This window comes from Columba livia, chromosome 14 (genome assembly GCF_036013475.1).
Source record: "Columba livia isolate bColLiv1 breed racing homer chromosome 14, bColLiv1.pat.W.v2, whole genome shotgun sequence".
Taxonomy (NCBI): domain Eukaryota; kingdom Metazoa; phylum Chordata; class Aves; order Columbiformes; family Columbidae; genus Columba; species Columba livia.
Window position 1 is genome coordinate 17,837,138 of NC_088615.1, and position 16,570 is coordinate 17,853,707.

Below are 16,570 nucleotides of genomic sequence, written 5' to 3' on the forward strand. Positions count from 1 at the left end.
GCGGCAGCAGCACGGGGAGCAGCGGTGAGAGGCGGCGCGGACTGGGGAGAAGCGGCGTCCAAGCCGGCGCCCACATCGCTCGCTGACCTCCTGCGCTGTCTGTGGAGAGGGTCTGGAAGGAGGGAGGGCAGCGGCAGGAGGGAGGAGCGCGGCGAGCGCTGCCGAGAATGCCGGGCTGGCAGAGGCGGTGGCGAGCAGGCGGGCGAGTGCTGCTGCCCGTTTTGCTGCTGGGCTTGTGCTGGCGGGCGGCAGCGGAGCGGCTCCGCTACACCATCCCCGAGGAGCTGGGCAGAGGTTCGCTGGTGGGGCCGCTGGCACGGGACCTGGGGCTGAGCCCGGCGGACCTGCCGGCACGCAAGCTGCGCCTCAGTGCCGAGAAGCAATACTTCACGGTGAGCGGGGAGAATGGGAACCTGTACGTGCGCGAGAGGCTGGACCGGGAGGAGATGTGCGGCGAGGCGGCGTCCTGCTCCGTCAGTTTCGAGGCGCTGGTACAGAACCCACTCAACGTTTTCCTCGTCGAGGTGGCCATCCAGGACGTCAACGACAACGCACCGCACTTCGTGAGAGACAGTTTCCTGCTGGAGATCAACGAGTTCACTTCTCCCGGCGCCCGTTTTGCATTAGCCATGGCGCAAGACGCGGACGTGGGCAGCAACTCGCTGCAGGGCTACGAGCTGGAGGCCAACGGGTACTTCGCGGTGGAGGTGAAGGAGAGTCCGGACGGCAGCAAGTTCGCGGAGCTGGTGCTGCGCCGCGCGCTGGACCGGGAGCGCGAGCCGAGCCTGCGTCTGGTGCTGACGGCTCTGGACGGCGGCGACCCGCCCCGGAGCGGCACCGCCCAGCTCTGCATCAACGTCACCGACGCCAACGACAACGCGCCCGTGTTCGCGCAGGACCGGTACCGCGCGAGCCTGCGGGAGGACGCACCGCCGGGGTCTATTGTACTAAATGTCTCCGCCTCTGATGCAGATGCCGGGACCTACGCTCGCATCACGTACATCTTCGGTGAAACGCCGGCCAAGGTGCTTCAGAAGTTCGCGGTGGACGCGGAGAACGGGACGATCACGCTGCAGGAGGCGCTGGACTTCGAGGACACGCGAAGCTATACGCTGCTTGTGGAGGCGAAGGACGGGGGCGGTCTGGTGGCTCACTCTAAAGTGGATGTGGAGGTGCTGGACGTGAATGACAACGCGCCCGAAGTGACACTGACGTCGGTGTCGAGCCCGGTGCCCGAGGACGCGCCGGTCGGCATGGTGGTGGCGCTGGTGAAAGTGCGGGATCGGGACTCCGGGGAGAACGGGGAGGTGTCGTGCGAGCTGTCAGGCGAGGCGCCGCTGTCGCTCGTGGCGTCGTCGGGCGGCTCGTATAAGGTGGTGACGGCGAGCGCGCTGGACCGGGAGCAGGCGGCCGAGCACCGGGTGACGGTGGTGGCCAGGGACCGGGGCCGGCCGTCGCTGTCGAGCAGCACGGCGCTGGTGCTGGAGGTGTCGGACGTGAACGACAACGCGCCGGTGTTCGAGGAGGCCGCCTACAGCGCCTACGTGGCAGAGAACAACGCGGCGGGCTCGCCAATACTGCGCGTGCTCGCGCCGGACGCAGACGCAGGCGTCAACGGGCGTGTGAGCTACTGGTTGGCGGGCGGCAGCGCGGACGTGTCGGCGTACGTGTCGGTGGAGGCGCGGAGCGGCGCGTTGTACGCACAGCGCTCCTTCGACTACGAGCAGTGCCGCGAGTTCGCCGTGGTCGTGCGGGCCCAGGACGGCGGGGAGCCGGCGCGGAGCTCGACGGCGACGGTGCGCGTCTTCGTGCTGGACCGCAACGACAACGCGCCGCGGGTGCTCTGGCCGGCGGTGGAAGCGGGAGAGAGAGTGCCTGGAGCGCCGCCGGCGTTGGAACCGTTCGAGGTGGTGCCGCGCTCGGCCGAGTCCGGGTACCTGGTGGCCAAGGTGGTGGCGGTGGACGCAGACGCGGGGCGCAACGCGTGGCTGTCGTACGAGCTGGTGCAGGCGGCGGAGCCGGCGCTGTTCCGCGTGGGGCTGCACAGCGGCGAGGTGCGCACGGCGCGGGCCGTGTCGGAGAGGGACGCGGCCAAGCAGCGGCTGGTGGTGGTGGTGAAGGACCACGGGCAGCCGGCGCTGTCGGCCACGGCCACGCTGCACGTGGTGCTGGCCGAGAGCTTGCAGGAGGCGCTGCCGGAGCTGAGCGAGCGGGCGGCGGGCGCCGACTCGGCGGCGGAGCTGCAGTTCTACCTGGTGCTGGCGCTGGCGCTGCTGTCCGCGCTGTTCCTGCTGAGCGTGGCGCTGGCCGTGCTGGCGCGGCTGCGCCGGGCCGGGCCGCCCGCCGTCCTGCGCTGCCTGGGTGGGCAGCGCTTGTCCGTGGCCGGCGCCGCCTTCCCGGCCGACTTCTGCGAGGGCACCTTGCCCTACTCCTACAACCTGTGCGTGGCGCCGGGCCGCGCCGTGGCCGAGGCCGCTTGGGTGCCGCCGCCGCTGCCCAGCCTGCCCGCGGAGGAGCTTCTGGGCGGGGAGCCCAGCCTGAAGAGGAGCCCGAGTAGCAGCGCCGGCGCGGGAGAGCCGCCCGCCGACCCCGACGCCCCTCAGGTCTGTAAGCCCGCGATCTCTCGCGTTTTCCCTTGACCTTCTCTGAACCTTCTTCCCTGTTCCCCTGGGTTTTCCCGAGTGGTGAGAATGAGGCGTGCTGGTCTATGTCTCCGTTAAGAAATTAATAATCCAAATACGCGCCTCCTGCTCAAAGCAGGCAGCTCGTGGCATCATTTATCAGTTCTTTGGTGTTTTCATGTTCAACTGAGAGGTGTTAACTACTACTCTCATAGGAGTTAGTAATGCGATAAATTAATGATTCGGCAAGATGTAAAATGTGATGGATGCTTTATGTTAGAGATTTCTTCTTCCTCATCATTTTTCCCCCAACTTGATGTACTTGAACCTGGTTAATAGCTGGATGCAAAACCGTTGGTTTGCAAAGGGAAGGTGGGCGACATTACAGATAGTTCCTCCCTGTTGAATGTTCCCCCTCTTCCTGCGTGTGCTTTCTCAGGTTTTTGAAGAAGGCTGCTGCCGAAATAACAGCAAGAATAATAAGATTTTTCCCTGTTCTTTGTGCAGTTATTTCCCATGTTAACAGTTAGGACGGATCCTTGCTGTGAAGAAGGATATCCACTGATTCTACATGATGGGGTCGGGAGACTGGAATTGACGCTTGATATTTCTTTCCTGAAACGTGCGTGCTTTCTCCATGAAAGGAGAACTTACAGGTTGTTCCTCCTTGATGAAGAGGAGAGCGTCACTAATCTTGTGTTGTAAGGCTATTGCAAAAAAGTAGCCCAGGTGTGACAGGTTAAATCTTCCAGGCATTGTCTCTCTTTGCAATTACTTTATATGTATATATACATATATACATATATATATGTGTGTGTATATCTACATCTACATATATATATAAACACATATATATGTAGTCCCGGCAAGGGGTGATTGGACATGGTTGATTGCGTTGACTAAATTGAGGAATTGATTGTGAGGAATTCAGTCTCTCAGCCACTTTCTGCAGTCCTCGTTATGTCTGCCTGTTTTACGAGAAGAAGCTATACCCATCTTGAGAACACATCTAAGAAGACAAGGACATATGCAAAATGATAGCGTTCAGGCATGTGGTCGGCGTAGTCCTGCTGTGATCTAGAGTATTTTGTTGAAAAGATGTCCTAGCAACATAAAAACCCAAGGATCAGATTAATATTTTATGAACAAGTTGTAATAATTTACACTTTTATTTCTGACAATAGAAAAGCCCCTTTCCCAGTCCTTCCAGCTATTTGGGTTAATGAGCCTGATATCTCTGGTTGCTCGGGAGCATAAATATCACGCTTTGTATTTCAGAACCTTTTTTCATTTGCTACCCTTGTACGAGGTATTCAGGCATGGCAAAAAATCCTGGTGGGGATTGTTTTGTTTTTCTTTACGTATATCGTAATTAGCAAGGAATTTTTCCATGAAGTAGAAATAGCACTGTGTTCAGTAACATGACATAAAATAACATATAACGTAACATTTCAATGTGAAGTTATGGGGCCCTCACTACAATGAAGCTGCTGAAGCATCTAGGGCACAAGTATCATAAGGAACGGGTGAGAGAAATGTGATTATTTAGCCTGAAGAAAAGGAAGCTGAGGGGAGACGTTATCAGTCTGTACAACTACCTGAAAGTAGGTTATAGTGAGGTGGGTGCTGCTCTCCCATGTAACAAGCAATAGAAGGAGAATTGTCCCCAGGATGTGCCAAGGGTGGTTTACATTGGATATTAGGAAAATCTATTTACTGAAAGGGTTGTCGGGAACAGGCTGTCCAGGGAAGTGGCTGAATCACCATTTCAGGACGTACTAACAGATTGTTAGTAACAGGTGCTTAGGCATTTGCCATTGTTAAGTTAACGATTAGGCTTGATGATCTTGAACGTCTTTTCTAACCTAAAGGATTCTATTATTCTAACGGGCACAGTTAGAGAAAAACCAATATAGGAAATCACCGGTCTCCATTTGAGGGAGTATCTTCATTGCTGTTTTCCTCTATTGGTAGGGATGTGGGGAATTAATGGGTCTGTATATCATAATTTTGATCTGCAGAAAGGGTGAGAGAAAAAATCATTCAAGGACGACAGGTATAAAATGCTGTGCAATTCGTGGAGGAGAATGTGCTTTCAGACTGCTGGGGTAAATTGGTAAAACGCTACACGTCATATTTTACTTTACATACATAGCCCAAATCGGGTATTTTTCCCGTGCGGTCGACCAGACTGTGCGGAATACGGCGCCCACGGTAGGCGTCTGCCTTCTCCCTGGTTGTGATCTCCTCAAGGATCAGAGAAAAGCTCGGGTGGAGAAAAGCGGGCGCAGGAGATCACCGCTGGAGGGAAGCGATGTCTCCGTGGCCCTGTCCCGTGTCCATGAGCTGTGGGTGGGATATGCCGGGCGGGCAGCGCTGGGCAGGGCTCGGTGCCTGCAGTGCCGGGAGGAGGCTGCGGGCGCCGCTGTTGACCGAGGAGGAGCGAGAGGAAGGCCGGAGCGCTGCAGGCAGCCCCGCCCGCTGCGGCCCGGCTCACTCGCTCGCTGGCTCGGCGGCCGGGCGGTCTGCGAGCGTCCCCGCGGTGCGGAGCCGTGCTGCAGCGAGGCAGAGGGGCCGGCGGCAGCGGCCTGGAGCGGCGAGCAGGGACCGGAGGCGGAGCCGGAGACTGTGGGGAGCTGACGTTGTAGGTGCGGTGTCGGCTGGGACGGGGCGGAGATGTGGCCGGTGGGGAGGCGATGGGGCCGGCGGGAGGGAGCCCTGCTGTGTGGCGTGCTGGTGGCGGCGTGGGAGGCGGCGTGGGGGCAGCTCCGCTACTCGATACCCGAGGAGATGCCGAAGGGCTCGTTCGTGGGCGACGCTGCCAAGGACCTGGGGCTGCAGCTGCGGGCGCTTGGCGAAAGTGGCGTCCGCATCATAGACAGAGGAAGGACGCAATATTTCGCCTTGCACGGGAAGACGGGATATTTAGTGACGGCGGAGAGGATAGACAGAGAGCAGGCCTGCGATAGTGTGCAGCAATGCGTTCTGCGCTCTGAGGTGATAGTGGAAGGAGACATGCAGATTTACGGTATCGAAGTGGAGATTAGGGACATCAACGATAACGCCCCCAGCTTCAAGGAGGTTGAGCTGGACCAGAGAATAAGCGAGATGACAGCGCCGGGGACGCGGTTTCCCCTGACCGAGGCTCACGACCCGGACTCGGGATCGAATTCTGTGCAGAGCTACGAGCTAAGCGGCGACGAGCACTTCTCGCTGGCCGTGCAGACGGGTCCCGGCGGGGATCAGCGTCCCGAGCTGGTGCTGGCGAAGGCGCTGGACCGGGAGGAGGCGGCGTTTCACGAGCTGGTGCTGAGGGCGAGCGACGGCGGCGAGCCGGCGCGGACGGGCACGGCGCGGATTCTCGTGGCGGTGCTGGACGCCAACGACAACGCGCCCGTGTTCAGCCAGGCGGAGTACACGGTGCGTGTGCCGGAGGACCTGCCCGTGGGCTCCATCCTTGTCACCGTCACGGCCACAGACCCCGACGAGGGGCTCAACGGGCGTGTGACATATTTGTTTAAGAAGATCACGGAAAAGGCCTCGAGGATTTTCCATCTGGACGCTGAGACGGGAGCGATCTCGCTGGTGCGTAGCCTGGACTTTGAGGAAGGCGACTCCTACGAAATGGAGGTGCAAGCACGGGACGGCGGGGGTCTTTCCAACACAGCGAAAGCAGTGATCACCGTGACAGATGTCAATGACAACGCCCCTGAAGTGACAGTATCGTCGGTGCTGAGCGAGATCTCTGAGGACGCTCCGTCGGGGACAGTAGTGGCCCTGCTGCACGTACAGGACCGCGACTCAGGAGCCAACGGCGAGGTGCGGTGCAGCATCTCTGAGACTCTCCCATTCCGGCTGGAGAGGTCGTTTGAGAATTACTACCGCGTGGTAACGACTCGAGAGCTGGACCGGGAGCAGGTGCCAGAGTACAACGTGACGGTGCGGGCGGCGGACGGCGGGTCGCCGGCGCTGTGGAGCAGCGCGGTGCTGTGGCTACGGGTGCTGGACGTGAACGACAACGCGCCGGTGTTCGAGGAGGCGCGCTACAGCGCCCGCGTGCCCGAGAACAACGCGGCGGGCGCGCTGGTGCTGAGGGTGCGGGCGTGGGACGCGGACTGGGGGCAGAACGCGCGCGTGCGGTATCGGCTGGGGGAGGGGCGTGTGAGGGGCGCGCCGCTGTCGTCGTACGTGTCGGTGGAGGCGGAGACGGGCGCGCTGTACGCGCTGCGCTCGTTCGACTACGAGGAGGTGCGCGAAGTGGGGCTGTGGGTGCGGGCGGAGGACGGCGGCGCGCCGGCGCTGAGCAGCAACGTGTCGGTGCGGCTGGTGATCGTGGACGAGAACGACAACGCGCCGCAGGTGCTGTACCCGCCGGCGGCGCCGCTCGCGGCGGGCGCGGGCTGGGCGGGCGTGGAGCTGGCGCCGCGCTCGGCGGAGCCCGGGGCGCTGGTGGCCAAGGTGGTGGCGGTGGATGCGGACGCGGGGCAGAACGCGTGGCTGTCGTACGAGCTGGCCAAGGCGACGGAGCCGGGGCTGTTCCGCGTGGGGCTGCACAGCGGCGAGGTGCGCACGGCGCGCTTCCCGCTGGCCCGCGACGCGGCGCGGCACAGCCTGGTGGTGGTGGTGAAGGACCACGGGCGGCCGGCGCTGTCGGCCACGGCCACGCTGACGGTGGTGCTGGCCGAGAGCGTGGCCGAGCTGCTGGCCGAGCTGGGCAGCGCGGCATCGGCGGCGGCGCCGGGCGAGCCGGCCGGCAGCCTGACGCGCTGGCTGGTGCTGGCCGTGGCGGCCGTGTCCTGCCTCTTCCTCGCCTTCCTGCTGCTGCTGCTGGCGCTGCGCCTGCGGCGCTGGCGCCGCTCGCAGCTGCTGGCGGCGGGCAGCGGCGCCTTGCGCGGCGTGCCGGCCTCGCACTTCGTGGGCATCGACGGCGTCCGCGCCTTCCTGCACTCCTACTCGCACGAGGTGTCGCTCACGGCCGACTCGCGCAAGAGCCAGCTCCGCTTCTCGGGCGCCAGCTGCTGCGACACCCTCCCGGCCCGCCCGCCGCCCGACGAGCCCGCGCCGCTGCTCGGGGAGGACCCCGCCGCTCCCCCGGTGAGTTCCAATGACCGCCCTTTCTCCGAGACGCTTCCCTCTGATGCTTCTGTGTCCTTTCCCCGCCGCGTTCTGATGTGTCCCGTGTAGGGAGGTTTGGTTACAGGGAAGGCCAAGCTTCGTCCAAGAACCTGCTGTGTGCTGTTGGCTCTTGCTCCGTGGAGGTTAAGGTGGGATCGTTGGTCAGGGTCACAGTTTGTTTGGGAGGCAGGAGAAGTGGAGCTGCTGTTGGCTTGAGTTTCATTAGAGGGGGGTTTGCTGATTTTATTACGTCGTTTCTGTATTACTGTTGACTGTCCCAGACTTCTCTTGGAGGGCACCTCCTTTACTTTTAGAACCTTAATGTAATAAGGAGATAATGTAACTTCATGTATGCATAGACGTGTAAAAGATAGGAAGCCTATGATGCGATCCTAGTGTATGCTTGATTACGTACTAATTAGAAATGGGTGGTGCCAGATATTTCTTCATTGCCTACTAAATACACGGGTTATGTATCTTCATCTGAAAATTAGAAGATTATGTTCTGCCCCCTTCCTTTCTGCAGGCGTTAACTATTTGCCTTGCTCATTGTAATGTCTTCAAGGTGGGCTTCTGTATCTGAAAATGTGTGAAAATCCTTTCTGTTACATTTGCCAGACATGTTTACAGCTATAAAGAGACAGACTTCCATAGATATGTTTCCTTAAAATGTTGCCAGAGAAAATTATCTTGCTTATCACATATGCATATTGCGAATTCAAATATTATCCTTGGTAAGGAGAACTTGGCTGTGAAGCCTTTCATTAGATGTCCTCTATGTGGAAGTGACGAAGACAATTGGCAATGATGTGATCTGTGAAGTGTTTGAGCAGAGATTTTTGAGTGTTGTGTGTAAGGATGTACCGGTGAAGACAAGCTGTGAGTTTTGTTAATTCCCAGAATTAATTGCTGGCCTACAGAAAATGGGTCTGAAGGTAAAGATTTCTGTCTGTTTTGAAAAAGGGCAGGTCAAAACAAAACAAAACATGTGGTGTGGTATAATCAAAATGCCTACAAGGTACGTTTCATGGTTCAATTGGTCCTACTTGTTAGATGGGGCCCACGGTTGTGGCTCCATACATTTTCCCTTTTCCATTGTCTGAAGGAATTACATGGAAGAAGTATGACTGTGGTCTATGGTGTGAGACGCTGTGTGAGTCTCCTGTCGACTTTTTACCAACCAGATACTTGTCTTGTGTATCTTCTACAATTGACATAATCTGAATCCTTCACTGCAAGTTTCCCATTCTTTCCTTATTTGTTGTCCAGGTCTAGAGCTTGGCCTCGTGACTGGTGACCCAGAAATCCTTTAAAGATCTCTTACAATTGTTTGATTGGGGAAGTAGTTTCCAATCATACTTTGTAGGTGTTCAGATACCAAGACAAACATTGTGATGTTTCCTTAAATTGTCCTTGAATTAAATGGTCTTCCACCTGTGTCTGCCATACAGTCAAAACACTGGTTATTGTCCACGGTTCAAATAAAGACTGTGAATGCTGAGCAAGGAGGGTGTCAGGATGGATTCCAACCAAGAAAACTGATGGATCAGTGTGATTTTGACTGAGCAATGGTTTGATTTCATGGCTGGTGTCAAGGCCTGTGCCATTTTTGCTGTGATCCTGGATTCGCTGCCCTGAAAGACGATGGTAGTTCTCTAATATTTTATGCTTTCTGTGTGAAATATCTTTTTTTCATCTCTGTGTCCCTGGAACATTGTGGTGTAGAGTTACTTCATAGTTGTAATTAGACTTTCATTCAGGCCTTTGTTTCTGGGAAGGTCATGGTTGATTTTCCCCATTTCTGGACAGTGGTTTTGCATTTGAAAGTGTGTTGTTTTGCAGCAAATTCTTCCTTCAGCCACCTAAGACAGGATTAATTGTGAGAAAAATGAAGCAAAAGCTAAAAAGAGAATCTGTTCTACTTTTTCAGAAGACTGAGCTTGGGAACGAAGCCTATGATAAGGTGCTTACACATATGGCATCCTATCTGTGGGAGATGATTAGGTCACATATTAGAAGAATTGCTGAAAGCTGGTGACTATTTATTACAATGAAACCCCTGACAGTGTAGTACAGAGTGAGACTTTAGGGATACACTTGCAGCTTGAGGCCTCAGTGACTTCCAGCTAATCTCAGGGATGAATTTCATTGACTGTAGTGAAGTCTTCCCAGTGAGTTTCTCTGACAACACTTTGTCTTCTAATGCTTCCTTGCCTTGCTTGCTTGATTTTGTCTTTCTTTCCCTGGTCTCCTGTGTATGTATATTTACTTGTAATGATCAACATAGCTTCCTCTAGCAGTGCATTGTGTGTTTGTTCCTCTTACTGATGCTATTGTTAATGTGAAAGGCAGGAGATGGGAGGATACCTTTATTTTCTGTTACCGTCAATGGGGAATACATGTAAACATGATCTTAAGTAGAAGTTGTATCTCTTTGGAACTGCACATGTCATAAAAGAAGAGAGATTGTCACTAAGCCACTAGTTTGATGACCCAGTCTCTGTTGGATGACCACTCCTCTTTTACTTTGGTCATTTATCATTTGCTTGCTTTGGAATCCTTCAGTTTCTGCTCAGAATGGTGGTGAGGAGACAAATGAACCTCTCTTCTTTGTGCAATCATGTTGCATAGGGCTGGAGAGAAGACAGAGCAGCTCAGGGTAGGGGAGCGGCTAGAGAAGAACCGATGGTCATTTGCTTGCTTGTCATGGTTAACACAACTGTGCGGCTAACTGAGTACCACGCAATTTGAATTGCTTCTGCTCAATAACTTTGGTCTAAGAAATGTTACTCCAACTGATCCATTCACTTCTGTATGTTTCTAAGTTTTCCTTTGCTTGTTGTCATGAGCTGTAGCTCGACCTCAGGCTGTCTGATCAATTGGGGAAGGTCATATCTGTTCTGTTTGTGTGAGTGCAGGTGCAGTTCCCATACACACTCTCTCTCTACTGCATCCCTGCACTTTCCCCCCTGCATTGTGCTACTTCCTTTGTAGAGGGGTTTGATTATAGGGAAGGCAAAGCTTTGTTCAGCAGCTCGCTGTGTGCTGGTGCCTCTTGCTTTGTGGAGGTGAACATGGGATCGTTGCTCAGTGTCGCAGCTTATTCAATTGTGGCTCTTTTCAGTGCAAATCTGTAGGATCATTTATCCTGAGTTTCTTCTTCCCAAGTCATTTTGGCTTAAGACGTTACTCCAGCTCTATTGGTAGCCCTGTGAGGTTCCAGGCTGCAGGTTGTCATGCTGTACTTAGCTGATAGATTAAGTTTGTACTAAGTATAAATGCATGGAGTCAAATGAGTATACATTCCTGCTAAATACCTGGGTTATGAATCTTCACCAAGAGCTATAGATCAGAAGAGTATGTTCTGATCCCTTCCTTTCTGCAGGGTCCATGTAGTGATCTGGAGGTGGGCCTTGGTCTCTGACAAAGTGTGGAAATCCAATCTGTTACATTTGCCTGACTGTCCCCTATGTGCCTTTCACATTTACGTCTGGAAAGAGAAAGACTTCCACAGCTGTGTTTCCTCAAAATTTTGTTGGAAGCAATTATCTTGTTTATCATATACACATACTGCGATGTCAAATATTATCCATGGTAAAGAGAAGTTGTCTGTGCAATGTTAAATTAGGTGGAGTCTATATGCAAATGAAGAACACCACCAACAACCATACGAGCTGTGAGTGTTTTGACTGTTGGATGTGCTGTGTGTTAGGAAGTACTGGTGGAGACCAAGCATGTGTTTTGTTGATACTCAGAATTTATTGTTGTCCTACTGAAAATGAGTCTGGATGTGTCTTATTTTTGAGTATCATCTTGCTCATAAAGGCTCAGATTTCTTGTCATGATGAGGTAAAGTTGGGCCTCTGCACGTCTGATCATGCATCTGAATATATCACTGGAAGTCATGGTCTTGATTGTGCACATGCACATAGTGAGAAGTTAGTGCAGGATCAGCAAGAGACTGGTCTCAAAGCAAAAGAAGAGGGGGTTGTATGCTCCGTCTGTCTGGGCAGTGCTTTAATGTGAGGCCTAGTGCCAAGGCCTCTACCACTTACACTTAGACGCCTTGTCCCGTGTCCTGAAAATGGATGACAATCTTCTGAGAAACTGGTCTGCAAGTAGGCCAGAGCAAGACGTTAGGGTTGCACTTTCAGCTTTAGAGATGAAAAAATTCCAGGTGCTCTCGGGGATAAATTTCCATATCTGCAGTGAACTCTAAGACAACCTCCTGGCGAGTTTATCTGACAACACTTTCCTTTTAATCCTTTCTTGAGTTGCTTCTCTGATTTTGGTCTTTTCCCAGGTCTTTTGTGTATGTAGGTTTATTCTTAAGCAGGTGCATATCCTCATTTATTAATCTGTTGGGTTGTGGTTCCTTTTGCTCATGGTACAGCTGGGGTGGAAAGCAGATGTGAGCGTACCTCTGTGTTTTGTTTTTTTTTTTGTAGGGAGAGTAGATGATGGCATAACCTCAAGTAGAAGTTGCATTTCTGTAGAACATGGAATTTGACAAAAGAAGAGAGATTGTCCCTAAGACATTTGTTTGATGATCCAGACTCTCTTGGATGACTGCTCTTGTTTTACTTCGGCCATTTATCATTCATGTGCTTTAGAATCCTTCTATTTTTTTCTCAGAATGGTGGGGAGCAGAAAAATACCCCTCCCTTCTTGGTGTGATGGCAGTATATTATCCTCTCATGGTATATTTCTGTCTTTCATAAGAGTCAGAAGCAAACATGCAAGTTGTGCAGGGTTGGAGAGAAGATTTGAGGGAGCTCTTTTGGCAGGAGTGGGGCATAGAAAAAGAAATGGTCATTTTCCTGCTCCTGCTAGTCATAGTTACTCCCTTAGGCACACAGTTGTGGTATCATGCATTAAGAGCATCCTTGCAGAGAAGGACTTGGAAGTACTTGTGGGAGACAAATGGGACATGAGCTGGCAATGTGCACTTGAAGTACTGCATCTATCCCTGAGGCCTGCAGAACAAAAAACATGTGGGTACAGAGGAGGGCCAGAAAATTAATTAAACTGTAAAAGAGTAGTGAAGGTGCATCAACCTGGAGAAGGGAAGGCTCTGGGGAGACCTATGGTGGCCTTTCAATATACAAAGGGGGCTTGTAAGAAAGACAAAGATTTTTTTAGCAGGGCCTGTCATAAAAGGAGAAGGGGCAATGGTTTTAAACGGGAAGAGTGGAGGTTTCAATTGAACATAAGGATGAAATGTTTATGATAAAGGTGGTGAGACACTGAAATCAGCTGCCCAGTGAAGTTATGGATGTGTCGTCATTGGAAGGGCTCAAAGTCAGGTTTGATGGGGCTTTGAGCAACCTGATCATTTGATGGATATCCCTGCTATGGTAGAAGAGTTGGACTGGATGATCTTCAAAGGTCACTTCATACCCAGACCATTCCATGATTCTGTGAAACACTCAACATAACTTTGCACTTTCCCATTGTCAGCACCTGTACTACGGAGATGCAAAACAAGAAACTTTGTGGGTCAGAAAAAAAATAGGAAGAGTATTCTATCTTGGCCAAGAGCTTTACACTATACTGAGTTCTATTGTTCTTAATATAATTTTCTTCTCCCTAAAATAAAAATTTACTACAGAAAAAAAGCTAGAGACTTAGATGACGAAAATGAAGAGGAAACCCTTGACAGTCCTTGCCTAAAAGGATTTAAATTAATTTTGCTTCCGATTGTGTATTGATTACTCCACTACATTTTTTTCCTATGTATTTCTCACAGGTAAGGAAAGTATAATTAAAAATACCTTACAGAGTGCCAAATAGCTCTCCTGTAGCTATACAATAGTATCTTGATGTTACAGTCTCACCTGGATTTAATTGAACAGCTTTATCTCTTGCTCTGCCGTGAATATTTACAGATCAGTATTCATTGTACCTCAAGGAGATGGCCTAAAAGCACCTGACAGCGTCCATTAGTTTTAAACGACTTTGGATTCGCAGCAAGCAAGAGGTTCTGCCCTTTCTAATTCTAATGAAAGCGACAACTTGCAGCAGAGGGCAGGCACCAAATCCCGCTGAGCAGACCGGGTCCCCGGGAGCGCGGCCATCAGGCGGCTGCGGTTTCATCACGGCGCCTCCAGGTGCCGCTGTTGGCCGAGACGAAGCGGCGCTGGAGCCACAGCCGGAGCCGCCGCAGCGTCCTGCCCCCGCAAGCTGCTCGCTCGCCCGGCGCCGGCCAGAAAGGCAGCGGCAGCAGCGGCGAGAGCCGGCACGGACTGGGGAGCAGCGGCGTCCGAGCCGGCGCCCACATCGCTCGCTGCCCTCCGGCGGCCCCTGCGCATTTTGGGAGACGGCTGGAAGGAGGCAGAGCAGCGGCAGGAGGGAGGAGCGCGGCAAGCGCTGCCGAGAATGGCGGGCGAGCACAGACAGAGGCGAGCAGGCGGGCGAGTGCTGCTGCCCGCTTTGCTGCTGGGATTGTGCTGGCGGACGGCGGCGGAGCGGCTCCTATACACCATCCCCGAGGAGCTGGGCAGAGGTTCGCTGGTGGGGCCGATGGCGCGGGACCTGGGGCTGAGCCCGGCGGACCTGCCGGCACGCAAGCTGCGACTCAGCGCGGACAAGCAATACTTCACGGTGAGCGGGGAGAACGGGAACCTGTACGTGAGCGAGAGGCTGGACCGGGAGGAGATGTGTGGCGAGGCAGCGTCCTGCTCTGTCAGCTTCGAGGCGCTGGTGCAGAACCCACTCAACGTCTTCCACGTCGAGGTGGCCATCCAGGACGTCAACGACAACGCGCCACGCTTCCTTCAAGACAATTTTCAGCTGGAGATCAACGAATTTACTTCTCCCGGCGCTCGCTTTTACTTGGGAAAGGCGGAAGATGCGGACGTGGGCAGCAACTCGCTGCAGGGCTACGAGCTGGAGGCCAACGGGTACTTCGCGGTGGAAGTGAAGGAGAGTCCGGACGGCAGCAAGTTCGCGGAGCTGGTGCTGCGCCGCGCGCTGGACCGGGAGCGCGAGCCAAGCCTGCGTCTGGTGCTGACGGCTCTGGACGGCGGCGACCCGCCCCGGAGCGGCACCGCCCAGCTCTGCATCAACGTCACCGACGCCAACGACAACGCGCCCGTGTTCGCGCAGGACCGGTACCGCGCGAGCCTGCGGGAGGACGCGCCGCTGGGCTCGACGGTGTTGAACGTATCCGCCTCCGACGCGGATGCCGGGAGCTACGCTCGCATCACGTACAGCTTCGGGAAAATGCCGGCCAAGGTGCTTCAGAAGTTCATGGTGGACGCAGAAAGCGGAACGATCACGCTGCAGGAGGAGCTTGACTTCGAAGACACACGAGCCTTCAGCCTGGCTGTGGAGGCGAGAGATGGAGGAGGTCTGGTGGCTCACTGCGAAGTGGATGTGGAGGTACTGGATGTGAACGACAACGCGCCCGAAGTGACACTGACGTCGGTGTCGAGCCCGGTGCCCGAGGACGCGCCGATCGGCACGGTGGTGGCTCTGCTGAAAGTGCGGGACCGAGACTCCGGGGAGAACGCGGAGGTGTCATGCGAGCTGTCCGGTGAGGCACCGCTATCGCTCGTGGCGTCGTCGGGCGGCTCGTACAAGGTGGTGACGTCGAGCGCACTGGACCGGGAGCAGGCGGCCGAGCACCGTGTGACCGTGGTGGCCAGAGATCGGGGCCGGCCGTCGCTGTCGAGCAGCACGGCGCTGGTGCTGGAGGTGTCGGACGTGAACGACAACGCGCCGGCGTTCGAGGAGGCCGCCTACAGCGCCTACGTGGCAGAGAACAACGCAGTGGGCTCGCCGGTGCTGCGCGTGCTCGCGCGGGACGCGGATGCGGGCGCCAATGGTCGCGTGAGCTACTGGGTGGCGGGCGGCAGCGCGGACGCAGCGGCGTACGTGTCAGTGGAGGCGCGGAGCGGCGCGCTGTACGCGCAGCGCTCCTTCGATTACGAGCAGTGCCGCGAGTTCGCCGTAGTCGTGAGGGCGCAGGACGGCGGGGAGCCGGCGCGGAGCTCGACGGCGACGGTGCGTGTCTTCGTGCTGGACCGCAACGACAACGCGCCGCGGGTGCTCTGGCCGGCGCCGGAAGCGGGAGACAGAGTGCCTGGGTCGGCGCCGGCGTTAGAGCCGTTCGAGGTGGTGCCGCGCTCGGCCGAGTCCGGGTACCTGGTGGCCAAGGTGGTGGCGGTGGACGCAGACGCGGGGCGCAACGCGTGGTTGTCCTACGAGCTGGTGCAGGCGGCGGAGCCGGCGCTGTTCCGCGTGGGGCTGCACAGCGGCGAGGTGCGCACGGCGCGGGCCGTGTCGGAGAGGGACGCGGCCAAGCAGCGGCTGGTGGTGGTGGTGAAGGACCACGGGCAGCCGGCGCTGTCGGCCACGGCCACGCTGCACGTGGTGCTGGCCGAGAGCTTGCAGGAGGCGCTGCCGGAGCTGAGCGAGCGGGCGGCGGGCGCCGACTCGGCGGCGGAGCTGCAGTTCTACCTGGTGCTGGCGCTGGCGCTGTTGTCCGCGCTGTTCCTGCTGAGCGTGGCGCTGGCCGTGCTGGCGCGGCTGCGCCGGGCCGGGCCGCCCGCCGTCCTGCGCTGCCTGGGCGCGCAGCGCTTGTCCGTGGCCGGCGCCGCCTTCCCGGCCGACTTCTGCGAGGGCACCTTGCCCTACTCCTACAACCTGTGCGTGGCGCCGGGCCGTGCCGTGGCCGAGGCCGCTTGGCTGCCGCCGCCGCTGCTCAGCCTGCCCGCGGAGGAGCTTCTGGGCGGGGAGCCCAGCGGGAAGAGAAGCCCGAGCAGCAGCGCCGGCGCGGGAGAGCCGCCCGCCGACCCCGACGCACCACAGGTCTGTAAGCTCGCTCTCTC

At 55.9% G+C, this 16,570-nt stretch overlaps 2 protein-coding genes across 7 annotated transcripts in view; both read left to right on the forward strand.

Moving 5' to 3' along the window:
• The window catches only part of LOC102091799 (protocadherin gamma-A4), a 223,708-nt gene that overhangs the window by 30,315 nt on the left and 176,823 nt on the right, over positions 1 to 16,570 (forward strand). The window contains exon 1 of one of the 6 annotated variants that reach the window (XM_065030278.1): positions 20 to 2,603. The exons of 4 other annotated variants lie outside the window; for them this stretch is intronic. In XM_065030278.1, coding sequence (XP_064886350.1) covers positions 168 to 2,603 — 2,436 coding nt within the window. In that variant the 5' untranslated portion in view covers positions 20 to 167. Of the gene's footprint in view, positions 1 to 19; positions 2,604 to 13,969; positions 16,551 to 16,570 lie in introns of those variants that run through there. One more of the 6 variants, XM_065030281.1, reaches the window with a different exon arrangement.
• LOC135575455 (protocadherin gamma-A12-like) lies at positions 5,276 to 7,820 on the forward strand. Its single transcript, XM_065030304.1, has one exon. The coding sequence runs from the start codon at positions 5,298 to 5,300 to the stop codon at positions 7,803 to 7,805; it is 2,508 nt and encodes an 835-aa protein (XP_064886376.1). The 5' UTR covers positions 5,276 to 5,297; the 3' UTR covers positions 7,806 to 7,820.

Coding starts and splice junctions, on each gene's coding strand:
- LOC135575455 (XM_065030304.1), top strand. CDS start 5,298: ATGTGGCCGGTGGGGAGGCGATGGGGCCGGCGGGAGGGAGCCCTGCTG.